This window comes from Apus apus, chromosome 1 (genome assembly GCF_020740795.1).
Source record: "Apus apus isolate bApuApu2 chromosome 1, bApuApu2.pri.cur, whole genome shotgun sequence".
Classification (NCBI taxonomy): domain Eukaryota; kingdom Metazoa; phylum Chordata; class Aves; order Apodiformes; family Apodidae; genus Apus; species Apus apus.
In genome coordinates, this window is record NC_067282.1 from 88,207,907 (window position 1) to 88,221,115 (window position 13,209).

Here is a 13,209-nt window from a genome sequence, read left to right on the forward strand (position 1 = left end):
TTTATTGATGTTTCCCAGCATCCTTCTCTTTGCCCCTTACAGTGAGCAATTTTTCTCCTCCTTGCTTGAGGTGGTTGACAGACAATACTTGCTCTGTGGGCTGCTTTTATTTCCAGGAGAGTTCTTTGCTACAGCAGGAGGCTCCCAAGTGTCAGAGCATGCTGGAAGCATGAGTGGAGGGATTCAGATGGAGCCCCACTAAGTGGGGTAGGCAGTATATGATGTTGGGGTGAGGTGACATGAAATTTCTTGGACAGAAGTCACAGCTTAGGTAAAAGAGGTATTTGAACTGACGGTGGTTATAGAACCAGGAGTGTGTACTCTGAAATTACCTCTCTTATGACTGATATGCATGTATATATCCAGAATTTTTCTCTAGCAGAGCACTCTTTAATAACCTGTGTGTTATTGATGTGGAACTACAGGAATCCCTATTGCCTGTAAAAGCTGAGCTACTTTGTCTTTATGCAGCTGTTCATGTTCTATCACAGTTACTTTAAAAGATGTGAAATCTTAGGAGGTTTTGTCTACTTAAGCAAAAGTTCAGGTATACTTTGTTTCTTGATAGCAATCTTTTGCAGTAATGAAATTTGCTTCCTTTATTCATATCAACATATACACAGGGTTTAATCGCTAAGCTTAGTGACACACAATGAAATCATCTTCCAGTATGAAGTTCTATTTTCAATTTAGTGTTACCAACAAAAGCTTTATAGCATCTCTTTTGTAGTCCTTTTTTCTGGTCAGCCATTGTAGATCAAATATGGATCAACTAAAGCAGATGTTAGTAAGCATTTTCAAAGGCATTTACACATCTTACTGGATGTGTTCTCTCATAGGATGTTTCAGGTTTTTTTTTACTCTAGCATTTATAGAAATGTCTTCTTCTAATGAGCATGTTTCCTGAAATATAAGTAGAAGAAAAAAAGCCAACTCATCAATATCGTGGTACAATCCAAACTTAAATTTCTTTATGCAAGATGAAAACTTGTATGTAACTACTACAAGAATGTAATTGTTCATCTTGCAGACTGAAGGTTGTCATGCAGTTAAAACCTATGTGCATTCATGCATAAAATGTTAGTTCAGTTATAAATGCTTGACTAGAAATGTTAGACTTAGGGATTTTTTGGGGTTAGGGTTTTTTGTTTGTTTGTTTTTTAACCTGTAATATCAGGACAATGGGGAATAGTAGGATAATCATGTACAGGTCTAGAGTGTTAAGCTTTGACTTCTGTAAAACTATCAGTTTTAATTACCTTGGCTTTTTAGCATGAGGAAATGAAAGTGAAATAGTCATATGGCAGATTGACAGCAATGACAAAATAAAAAAGGTAAGGTGTTTAGTCCTAATCTAGAAAAACATGACTGTGTTATTACCAGGGCCAAGTAAATTGGTTAGATTTCCCTGAACTGAAGTAGTTTATTCATAGTGGTTGCTGCTGTTAGTAGTTATGCTTAAACATTATGCTTCAGAGACCCTGCAGTGCATTGGAAGGCTTGGAAGTACTGAAGGAAGCTGAATTTCATGTAGTTTTAATGAAGTATGTCTTGGCTGAACAAAGACTTCAAGTGGCATTCATCTGAGCTGGTAGATATCAAAGCTTAAAGAGAATACTATTGATGTGGCAGTGGCATGTGTTGAAAGGTTCTGAAAGATTCCTTGTTTTCACCCTTGTCTCTAATGGGGTATTTAGCTTGTTGTTCATTATTATTATTACTGTTGTCATCATGATGCCTGAAAGCCTCAGCTGTGGAGTATGGTGTCAGGAAGTGAGCTAACATATGAACAGAAAAACAGAGAAAAAGAACTACAAGTCCCAAGGAACTACAGTCCAAATTTCAAATACAGTCCAAAGAGAAGATGAAGGTCAATGCAAGTTGGAGTTAGAAGTGTGGGGAAGATGAGAGTATTTGTCAGCATCATGTTTGAACTTGAGGACATCAGTCTTAATCTGGAGAAGAGGAGCCTGAGGGGAGACTTCATTGTTCTCTACAGCTACCTGAAGAGAGGCTGTAGTGAGGTGGGGTCGGTCTCTTCTCCCAAGTAATAAGTCATAGAACAAGAGGAAATGGTCTGAAGTTGAGACAGGAGAGGTTTAGATTGGATATTACAAAAAAATTATTTACTGAAAGAATGGTCAATCATGGGAACAAGTTTCCCAGGGAGGAAGTGGAGTTGCCATCCCTGGAGATGTTAAAAAAGTGTGTAGATGTGGCATTTTACAGCATGGTTTAGTGGGCATGGTGGTGCTGGGTTGACTGTTGATACTGATGATTTTAGAGGTCTTTTCCAGCCTTAATGATTCTATGATTCTAAGTGGTTTAGAAGAGTTTTAGTGGGAAGGGTTATGGTCTGGCTTTGCTGACTTTAGCATTGAAATTTATTGCTGTGTGAAGCTGCTGCAAGAAAGAAATAATGATTGCTGTCTTTAAAACTGAAAAGGTGGCTAATGGAAGCTGATAGGCATGAAAAGGAAAGGCAGCTCATTGTGCATGTAAAGAGATGAGGAGGGATGCTGAAAGCCGTGAACTAGAATAATTTAATAACATTCTGGAAATCTATTAATCTGACAAGGCTGTGTGTGCCAGGGAAGAGGAGAAGAGAAGAAACATTGCACTGAGATATGCAGTGATGAGAACCTAGACCTAAGTTCTGGCTATGAGCACAGGAAAAAAAGGACTAGAAAATACTAGTCAAGATATTTGACTGAACAGGAGAACTTGCAGCAAGCCCCAGGTCAAATGCCACATCTGGGCTATGGGCATTGGCATCAGAAATACGTGGCAACAGTGTTCACAGCAATCAGGGAAGCTTGAGTTGATGGTTAGACATGCATCAAATTGAGAGAGAGTGTTATTTGTGTTGTAGCATGGAGAAAAAAAAGAACTTGAATGCTGAAATCAGAGTTGAACTTGGCTTGCAGTTGGGAAATGAAATATGTAAGGGAAAAAGTAAGGACTAAGGATAGACCTCTACTGAATACTCAAATAAAATTGGGATAAGGTGATGATAACATGGGTTGGTCCATGGTTGGATTTGCAGTGATTAGAGACATAAGCAGAAGCTTCAGGGAGAGGTTGTTAGTATGAAGGAGATTTCAAGAAAAAGTATCAGTTTTTACAGTGCTGAGAGAATTTGTCTAACCCAACCCAGAGTACTTGCTGATCGTTCTTCAGAGAAGGTCATTAGAAACTATGAGTGATATCAGGTGAATGAAAGGGTCAGAAACTGCAGTCTGAGGAAACTAGTGGGAAGAGCACTTGATACAGTGTGAGCAACACTTTCAGTGACACTGGAGTCTTAAAAGAGAACAGGACAGTTGGCAAGGCAGGTAGTTTCAAGCACAGGCTGCATTTAGTATGAAGGAGACAAAGGAATGAGCCTTCCTGCCTACTCTGTGACAGATGAGTTGAAAAGCTCTGATGCAGCATGGGTGACAAATGGTCCTTGTTTACAGGGAAGGGAAAAGATGGGAACTTGGAAAAGATTATGCCAATCCACACTCTAAAACAAATTTCTCCCATAGCTGTGTCAGTCTGCTGGTATTGTACCATTATTACTGAAGTTCTGCTATTGGAAGGCATTCATTGTGGGGTTTTCTGTTTTTCTTTTGTTCAGCACTGGTTCACTGAGCTTCCTCCTGTCTTAACTTTTGAGCTATCAAGATTTGAATTTAATCAGGCTTTGGGGAGACCAGAGAAGATACACAACAAATTAGAATTTCCTCCAATTTTGTATCTGGACAGGTACAGTATATTATTAAAAAAAAAAATAAAAAATCCTTGCTTAAATAACAGTAGATTTCTGTTCTAGCTAGACAGGTTAAACTTTTCATGGGTTTCATCTGTTTCAGAAGATACACATGGATGACAATTGAGGGCATACTGCTAGTTTCTGCCAAAACCGCCTTGCACTTTTATCTTTAATTTATTACTAGGTAGTTGTGTACAAAAGCAAAATACTTTGGAAAAACACACTGTTTATCTGTCCATTTGGGAAAGAGAGTGGAAAGTCAGGTATCGCTCCATGGTTGCTACTTAAAGCACTTAATTTAGAAGCGTTTTAGGATGTTTGCCATTCACAGTGTGAACAGAGCTTTTAACACTGGAGAAGAAGCATCTTCTGAAAGTTGTGGGAGGGAAGGCTTAATGGGTTTACCATTTTCTTCTCAGTTGTGTTCTACCGTTTATTCTGTTGTAGGTTCTAGAGTGTGTGAGGGGTTTTTTAGCAGTAATCAGTGTTGCTGACGGGTACAGACCTAAGTTTCAGTGCTGGGATACTGTGGACTGACACCTCTTTCTAAATTTAATGTTTTACAGGTATATGCACAAAAACAGAGAAATAACAAGAATTAAACGGGATGAAATCAAGAGACTCAAAGAGTACCTCACAGTTTTACAACAGAGATTAGAACGGTACTATAGATAGCTATGTAAATGCAAACAATATTATGCGCTAACTCCTTTCAGCTATACACTTTGTGTAGTTATTTGCTTTGGGTTTTCTTTCTGTATCTCCTTCCTTTTACTGTTTTCCTTGCAAAAATTAAGTGCGGTAATTCCAATGCATGAAACACACTAGGAATGCCTTGTTTTTTTTAATTGCAGTCAACCAGAATAAAACCCTCTATTTATTTTTTTTTCTTTTTTTTTTTTTTTTAATATGTGAGTCATGGCATTAATACATTTTATGGTTAACAGATATTTAAGCTATGGTTCTGGTCCTAAACGATTCCCCTTGGTAGATGTCCTGCAGTACGCCTTGGAGTTTGCCTCCAGCAAGCCGGTGTGCACATCTCCCGTTGATGACCTGGGTGCTAGTGCCCCTGTCAGCAGCACACTGCCAACCCAGACACCACCCAGGTAAGGGCTACCCCCTGCTCTCCCAAGGTGAGAGGCCACTCATCCCCCATGGTTCAAATCCAGCAGTTGAGAGAGAGACAAGGAAGTCTGACTGCTCTGTTCACCAGATTAGTACAACTAGGCATCTCCTAAAGGGAATAGTGTAAAGTTCCTACTCTCTTCCTGGAAGTTTTTTTTCAGCATGACAGACTTAAATAAATGAATGAAAATGCTAATAATCCGGGTTAGTCTCATGCGCTTCTTAAAATAAATGTCTTTAGGTGCAGGATTACCATTTTCAAACAAAGCACAATTCCACCTACAATTCAAAATCGACAGGATATCCGGTGAGGTCACTGTGTCCCAAAAGTCTTGTTTAAGAATCTGAATTTAGGCAGCATGTATGTGCTGCAGAGCTTCAAGGTTTCTGGTGTACAATTAATCTGCTACTTCTTGCCTAGAAGTAAAGCTCCTTTTGTGCTTTGCAATTTACACTTCGCTTATCAGGTACCTAACAGTCTACTTTTTACATACGAAGTAGCCAAAGTGCCAGGGTCCAGTAATGTTTTTCTCATTATTGAAGCTAGTAACTATTAGTGATTAGAATGTAACTTAAGGTAAGTTTCGCTTATGCTACTTTGCTAAGTGCTCACTAACAGAGCTTTTTATACTGTGTTTGGAAACTAGGGTTCTAGATTCTGATCCAGTCAAGATGGTTAACTCTGTAGTTCAGAGAAGGAAAATTAATTAATATAAGAAGCCTTTAAAAGATTTTAAATGTCCTAATGCTATAATGTCAGAAATTTTGAAAATTAATAAGAGACGATAAACTTTTAAAAGCTACTATTGCTTATCTGGCATACAATATCAAAAATAACATACCTCGTTCAAACTTCTGTATAGGAAGCTTATTCCGTACAAATATAAGTATTATGGCTTTTTTTGTCAGTTTATAGAAACACAACAGCATGTTATGTGAAGTGACATTGTCAGCTTTTAATGTTCTCAACACTTTCTGAACTCCTGAAGAATCCAGGTCCCTCAAACTGGTTCCTCAAAAAACAACATGGTGCTGTACACAAAGTAAAAAGTCAGTGGCTTGCTGGAAAGATTCAGATTCCTGTTATGCGTATGATTACATATAGATAGTCTTGTTGAAGGGAAGAGAAAAATCTGTAACAGGTTTTCCTTTTGCTGCTAGTGTAGAATTCTCCTAAGCTGGCTGCTTTGCTGTTTGAGTTAGAGGACTTGTTTGGAACAAGTTTACATGTTTTGGTGCTAAATTTCCAGCATGCTGTAAATATCAGAGGTCCCTTCATTGTTGCTGTCCAGTTAACATAAGTTGTATGTAGGTGATAGGAAAGTCTGCTAGGCATAAGATATGTGAAGAAGTTATTCAACAAATCTTTTGTTTACTGGATTTTTTGTTTACTGGATTTTATGGTCAGTGGGCCATAAGAAATGCTGCTGTGATTTTTCTCTCTTTGCTTGACAGTAATTAGTTGTATGACGTTATTTGAAGGTGTTGAAGCAAACTGGCAATTTCAATTCCTTTGTCTTTGGTAGTGGCAGCCAGTGTTGTTATTGTGCTAACATGTAGTACACCACAGATTTTTCAGAATTTACATACTAATTCCATATTGATATTGTAGATGCCTTTCCCAGGTTGCACTGTAGGAAATTACTACCCTTAAGATTTCTGTTTTCAAATTAAAAGCTTGTTTTTATGGTGTAGCTTTTGGTTTGCATATGTGGTGATTCAATTTTTGTATTTCATGTTTTGAATGAATGCAGCACAATAGAGCAGCAGGGGCCTTCATCTTCAGATGTTCCAAGCACATCTCCTGTACAAAGATCAGTAATACATAAACCATTCACACAATCACGAATTCCTCCTGATCTGCCCATGCATCCAGCACCAAGGCACATCACTGAGGAAGAGCTATCTGTCCTAGAAGGATGTTTACATCGCTGGAGGACTGAAGTAGAGAATGACACTAGAGGTAATGCCACAAGTGGGGGAATGCATTTACTCTTGGAAGGGACTTGTGGAAATGACTTTAATGTCCATATGTGTTTTCAGTTGCTTGTGTTGTACTTCTAACTCTAGCACATTGGAAGGGAAGCTAGAGATTGTAGTAGACTGGAGGTATGTAAACTGAAGAAGCAAACAGGGCATTAAAAAGCATACACGAGTGTTTCAGTGCAGGCTTCTGTGTGCATAGTGCTGGGGAGAGTAGAGTGCAATAGAGATAAGATACATGCCGAGAAATTTCTCTATGGAAAATGCCATGGAGAGGCAACTGCCAGTCTCTTCTCACAAGTAGCAAGCAATAGGATGAGAGGAGACGGTCTCAAGTTGTGCCAGGGGAGGCTTAAACTGGATATTAGGAAAAAGTTTCTTCACAGAAAGGGTTGTCAAGCACTGGAACACGCTGCCCAGGGAAGTGGTGGTGTTACCACTCCTGGATGAGTTTAAAAGTCATGTAGATATGATGCTTAGGGACATGGATTAGAAGTGGACTTGGTAAAGTTAGGTTAGTGGTTGGACTTGATGATCTTAAAGGTCTTTTCCAACCTAAACAATTCGATGATTCTCTGTGTCTGAGCTGCCAGTGTAACAGTGGCTGGGCCCATGCTGTGACTTGGCACTCTGCAGGGGAGTTAGGGCACAGTCACCCCTTCCATAAGGGAAAATTCAGCAAATTTCTGAGCAAAGGCTTTTTGGAGTAGATAGAGCTTGTGGTCTGTTCTGTTGATCTGAGGGGAACAAGGGAAGCACTTGTTGTGGGGTGGGCTTGTTTGAGCTCTAGAAAACAGGCAGTGGCATATCACTGATCCCTCTGTGCTTCATCATCTGAGGTTTAATATTTAGCATGTGAGTAGATAAAGATGTATCAAATGTGAAATGTACCCTTGTTTAAGCCTTTAATGAGAAAAAAATAAAGTTGTAGCTATGTGCAATTATGCTGTCTCATGGAAGAGAGCTTCTTTTTTTTCCTTTCAGATTTACAAGAAAGTATATCTAGAATACATCGGACAATTGAATTGATGTACTCTGACAAAACAATGGTCCAAGTAAGTACAATTTCAGCATGAGATAATTAAAAATAGATCTTTTTTGTCACTTCTAGTAAAGTTCTTACATGCTTGAAAATAGAGCAAAAATACAGTTACATATAATGGTATGAGAAATTTTTTGGACAGTCATAATGGGTTTTGCAAACCTTTTAATTATTCAGTCAAATGAAAGACAGTGTTACAATGTTTTACAGTTAAAGTAACTTTGTGATGAAAAGCCCAAATATATTCTCCCTCTGATCCACTTTTTGACTTAAATGCAGAACTTAAGTTTTTGTATAGTACAAAAAAATTTTCTCACCTCTATTTTGCCATATTGCTAAGTAGTATTATGGTTTTAAGGTGGCAAAGCATTAGACACAATAAACTATTATTTTTATACTTTGATGCTTAATGCCATTGTGTATTGCAACTTCCATACCAGTATTATGGAATTCAAGGCTCCTGCTTTTTTACTTTGCAGTTAATATCATTGTTTTTTGTTGTGTTTTTTAAAATGTTGTCTGGATATCTAGTATCAGTAACAACCCTGACTATTAGTTTAAGCTGCCTTTTAGGGAGATTCTAATGGTGTGTGTTCTGAACAGCATTGTTTTAATTCTTTACTAGGAAGTTACGGCTCCTCTGGTGTTTCTTATGTTCACATACTGATGTTCACTCACTTTGACAGGCTTTAAGTTTTAAGGATTGCTTCCTCTGTTACTTTGTATTAGTAAAAAGAATTCTTTTCCTTCCAAGTAAGATCTATTCAGCTTACAGTTTTCCTCGAGGTGTGTTTTCCTTTTGTGTATGGCTTGTAATAACTCCAGGCAGCTGAACTCTGATGGTGAGGATTTCAGGCAAACTTGCCTAGATGGCTGGCAGGCTTTTTTTTCCCTGGATACTTGTGTTATAACAGGAAGGCTACATACTACATGTCATCTGAAAGTGAAATTAAGTAATTTTTTTGATCTCTCATCCAAATAGCATACCCGTGTTGGGTTAGATGTTATAGGAGGAAATTCCTCTGGATGGCAAAGATATTAGCTGTCATTACAATGGAAAAAGGAGATTTCTTGTTAAAACAGTTTGTCCTACTGCAGGTTTGTATAATGTAGTCTAGGTTTTTTTGTTTGTTTTTTTTTGTTTCAAAACCAAAATTCCAGAAATGGAGGATGATGAGGATAGTAAATAGATTTATAGAAGAGGTTCCTGTGCATGCCTGAAAGTAGTGGTGTGTGTTAAGTGATTGGTAGGGAGCAAGTGGGTGCTGAACCCCATCTGAAATCATAGATTGGAAGGGAAGGCTGCCCTTCTGCAGCTGAGCTTATTATGTCCCTGCGGCTTTTTTGGCATAGTATGAAAGGAGGCAGGTTGAGGTAGCTGTCCAGTTTCCCCTGTCTACCCCTGCATGTGGGCAATTGCATAGGTTAGTATTGCCTCTTTTGCTGGGAGCAGTTTCACAGTATTGATCTTTTCCTCTGAATTATACAATTGAAGGACTGAAAGCTTTTCCCTTGTGAGTCGATAAAGTAGGGACACATAAAACTAGACTTCTTAAAGAAAATGTATTAAACTTGCAGGATACATCCTAGTATTTATATGAACTATTTAAGAAGCTCTTAATCTTCTGTTTGCACGCTCTTTGATTCTAAGGAAACTACAGTTGTCCGTAAAACCCTTGTCAAATTCTCATATATATTCTCCTGTTTTGACTTGTCCTCCTGAATTAATAGATTTCATCAGCTGCTTATTTGATTGTTTCCCTCCTTCTGTGCACTTACTGTTGAGAAATTACACACCTGTTTTACCTATGGGGATTTGATTTTTCAGCTTTGATGTATATTTGTTCTGTAACTACATGTGATGTTGGTGAAGCTCCATCTCTGATTTGTAAGGAGTAAGTGTAAACTAAGAAGCTTAGTGCCAACTGTTTACTTGTGTTGCCCTGTACTGTTAAGTACTGTTGATATAATGATTTATCACAAGAGATGCTTTCAGCACTGAATTTGCCTGTCCCCCGGTCACAGACCTCTGTGGGGAACCTTCCTGGATGCTCAGCATAGACAACTGACAGGCTATCCTCCAGAGCTGGAGGAGAGGGTAGGGGTCCTCAAGCTGACCCATTTAGCATGGTTTTAAGTAAAATTATTTAAATTCATCTGGGATTTTAATGACCTGTTTTAGGGTGAGGAAGTTTTATTGTCAAAGTTTAAAGAGACTTTACTTAACTTTTTTTTTTTTTTAAATCAGGATCTACATATGTTTATGTGCGTATGCATGGACTTGCAATCACTTTAAGAAGGATTTCACACTGGTTTGATAACTGATGTTAAAAACCCCAGAACATTCAGATTTAAGGACTTGCTAGCGTTTCTTCTGTGTATACTTCTTATGTTTGAGAGATGTACAGTGCTGCTTGGTCTCAGGGATGACAGACTGTTTGGTTCCAGCTGCTGTGCAGTCAGCTTTACAGCACTTACACAGAGTCTGGGAGAGAATGGTCAGGTTAAAAATAACTTCAAGGAGTTTCTCAAGTCATATTACATATGTATTCATGGCTAATGATTACTGTGACACTCAACTTATATTTGCAACAAATATTTAGTACACCTAATATTAAATACACCATTTATTTACAGTCCAGACTGCAACACTAGTTAAAGAAGGTTTCAGGTTTTTCATCCTAGCTAAGCTTCAGGTATTCAGGCATACTGTGCATAGCAGGGAAGATCAATTTTCCCATTCATGTTGCATGTGCTGTTTCAGCAGGGTAGAATGAGCTGATCACCAAGATGCTTGCAAAAGACTTGGAAGTGAGGAAGCATTAATTCTGTTTCTCTCTCATTGAGATTTCCAGCTACTGACATAGAACCTGAGTTTCCCATTCTTCATACTTATCCCTGACCACATGTAACCTGGGATACTTTTTTCAGTTGGTCCTAAAAACTGGTATCTTCTTTCTCTGTCTCAGGAACAGATGACCTCTTCATGTGTTCCATCCTTCTCTTTGCAATGCTTTTAGTGATATATTTAAAATACTGGAAAACAGTTGTATTCCTTTTTAGTACTTTAAATTTGTATATGCCTTTCCAAACTTCAGGACAAGTTTACCAGGCCAGAACTGGAGCAAATCATAGATAGTCAGGGCTGACATACTTGAGGGTTTTTTTTGTAGATACAACTGAAATACGAATATTAAGGAATTAAGAAAAGAAGATGCCTAGCAGTGAAGACAGCAGAGTAGGCATTTGTGCTGTAGAGTCACTATTTTACTTTAAGATCTCTTGTAACTAGTAGTTGTAAGTAAGATAGTTCAAAGTCCTTTTGCATAGTTTGTTGCTAGTTTTCCTTCTTGGTTTTTCCTCTCTGTCATGTTTTGATCCTCTTTAACTTTATTTTTCTTACTTTTATTTAATGGATCTATTTTTGCTGGCAGATAGTAGGAACTAAATGCTGGCAAGGAGTGTTTCACTTTTTTTTTTTTTTTTTTTTTTTAAGGTTCCTTATAGATTGCATGCTGTCCTGGTTCATGAAGGCCAAGCTAATGCAGGACACTACTGGGCATATATTTACGACCACCACCAGAACAGATGGATGAAGTACAATGATATTTCTGTGACAAAGTCAACTTGGGAAGAGTTGGAACGGGACTCTTTTGGTGGCTATAGGAATGCAAGTGCATATTGTTTAATGTATATCAATGATAAGGAACAATACTTGATACAAGGTAAAGTTATGAATATGTTTTCTGCATGATATGGAATAGTTGAAAATACTGATAAAGCAAGCTTATTTCAGATGGATTTCTGGATTTTATAAATGTTTTTAATACTTAGTGAAAGTTGTGTTTATGCTCATAACTGTTAAATTGTTTTTGTGGGTGAAACAATTGCTCTTCAGCTTTCAGGTTAATAAAAATAATGCCAGTGCTTCAGCATTATTATGAGAGCAAAATAAACTAAGTTTGTTAATTTTAGCTAGGTGATCACATGTTCAGAATTTTGAAGATGTTATTTCACTGAGGGTTAGAAAAGAAATATGGAAATACAGGAACAACCCTTTTGACATTAAAGTCCTCATGTAGCTTTTTTCATAAACTTCAGAACTTTGAACTTTATTGGGAGTATGACAACTTGAAACTTTCTGCAGTATATTGAAGTATGAATAACTTAGCCCTACCAACCACATGGTAAACCAAAGGAATACATGGACTGGGATTATTTTTTTTTTAAGTTCATGTATTAGGATGTAACAATAAGGCTTGTACAGAAGTGGTTGGAGAGAGGATTAGAGATCTCTTAGCATGAGTTTTGTGAAGCCTGATAATGATGGTTAGGAAGCTGACTTAAAGTGGACAGAGATTTGATAACAGGTGGTGGAAAATTTTCATGTTCTTGTTTTTTTCATACAAAGCTATATTGCAAATTCATTCAGTTTTTAAATGAGAATTTATATTAACCTTGACAGTTCTAGCTTGCCAGATTAGTAGTGGAATTGCAGCCATAGGATTTATGGGTAGGAGGACTATATAACAAAGTCTGAGGCTTTCCTGCTGGGGGACAATTACAGCTGACTGATCTCCCGGAGTCTGGGGTACTCCTGCAGAGACCAATCTCAAAGCAAAAAGGAAAATTGTTTCATGTAGCTGGTGGTCTTATCAGCTGACTATCCAAATCCCTATAGGCCTGCTGTCCTTCCCTTTTCTGCTGGGAGGTTGACTTGTATCCACCTTCATGTGGCACTGTTGCAATCAAGCTCTGTTGGAGTTTTTTGTGATTTTTTTTTTTTTTGAATGTTCACAATCATAGGGTGGTCATGGCCTAAAAGGCTCACTTTTCAAAATGGCAATGATCTGATGGTGCCCAAGAACATATGGCCCCAAAACTTCCAAGAGCTGTAGACCTGCATCTTGGTAGCAGTGTCCCAAGAGATAATAAAACCAGTGAAAAGTACAATAGTTTGAGTGTTCTGGTGCCATACTGTATGTTTCTAGTAATTCACTTGAGGAAACTTGTTGAACCTACATACTTATCCTCTGTTCTTTCTTTTTCCAAAATTCATATTTCATGTTACCTCAGAGGAGTTTAACAAAGAAACAGGACAGATTCTTGTTGGAATGGACACGCTGCCTTCTGATCTAAGGGATTATGTCAAGGAAGATAATAAACGTTTTGAAAAAGAACTCGAAGAATGGGATGCAGAACTCGCTCAAAAAACACAGCAGGAGAAGTTGTTATCTCAGATACCCAGGGCACCAGCACCCTCACCTGCTCCAGGTTAGCTTCTTCTACCTGTTTGTAA

The 13,209-nt window shown here is 38.0% G+C and overlaps 1 protein-coding gene across 2 annotated transcripts in view; it reads left to right on the forward strand.

The window, feature by feature from the left end:
- Positions 1 to 13,209, forward strand: part of USP25 (ubiquitin specific peptidase 25) — a 97,903-nt gene that overhangs the window by 65,094 nt on the left and 19,600 nt on the right. For both annotated transcript variants that reach the window (XM_051610257.1, XM_051610261.1), the window contains exons 11-17: positions 3,623 to 3,750; positions 4,324 to 4,419; positions 4,705 to 4,866; positions 6,640 to 6,848; positions 7,853 to 7,923; positions 11,407 to 11,635; positions 12,987 to 13,184. In XM_051610257.1, the coding sequence (XP_051466217.1) occupies positions 3,623 to 3,750; positions 4,324 to 4,419; positions 4,705 to 4,866; positions 6,640 to 6,848; positions 7,853 to 7,923; positions 11,407 to 11,635; positions 12,987 to 13,184 (1,093 nt within the window). The remainder of the gene's footprint in view (positions 1 to 3,622; positions 3,751 to 4,323; positions 4,420 to 4,704; positions 4,867 to 6,639; positions 6,849 to 7,852; positions 7,924 to 11,406; positions 11,636 to 12,986; positions 13,185 to 13,209) is intronic.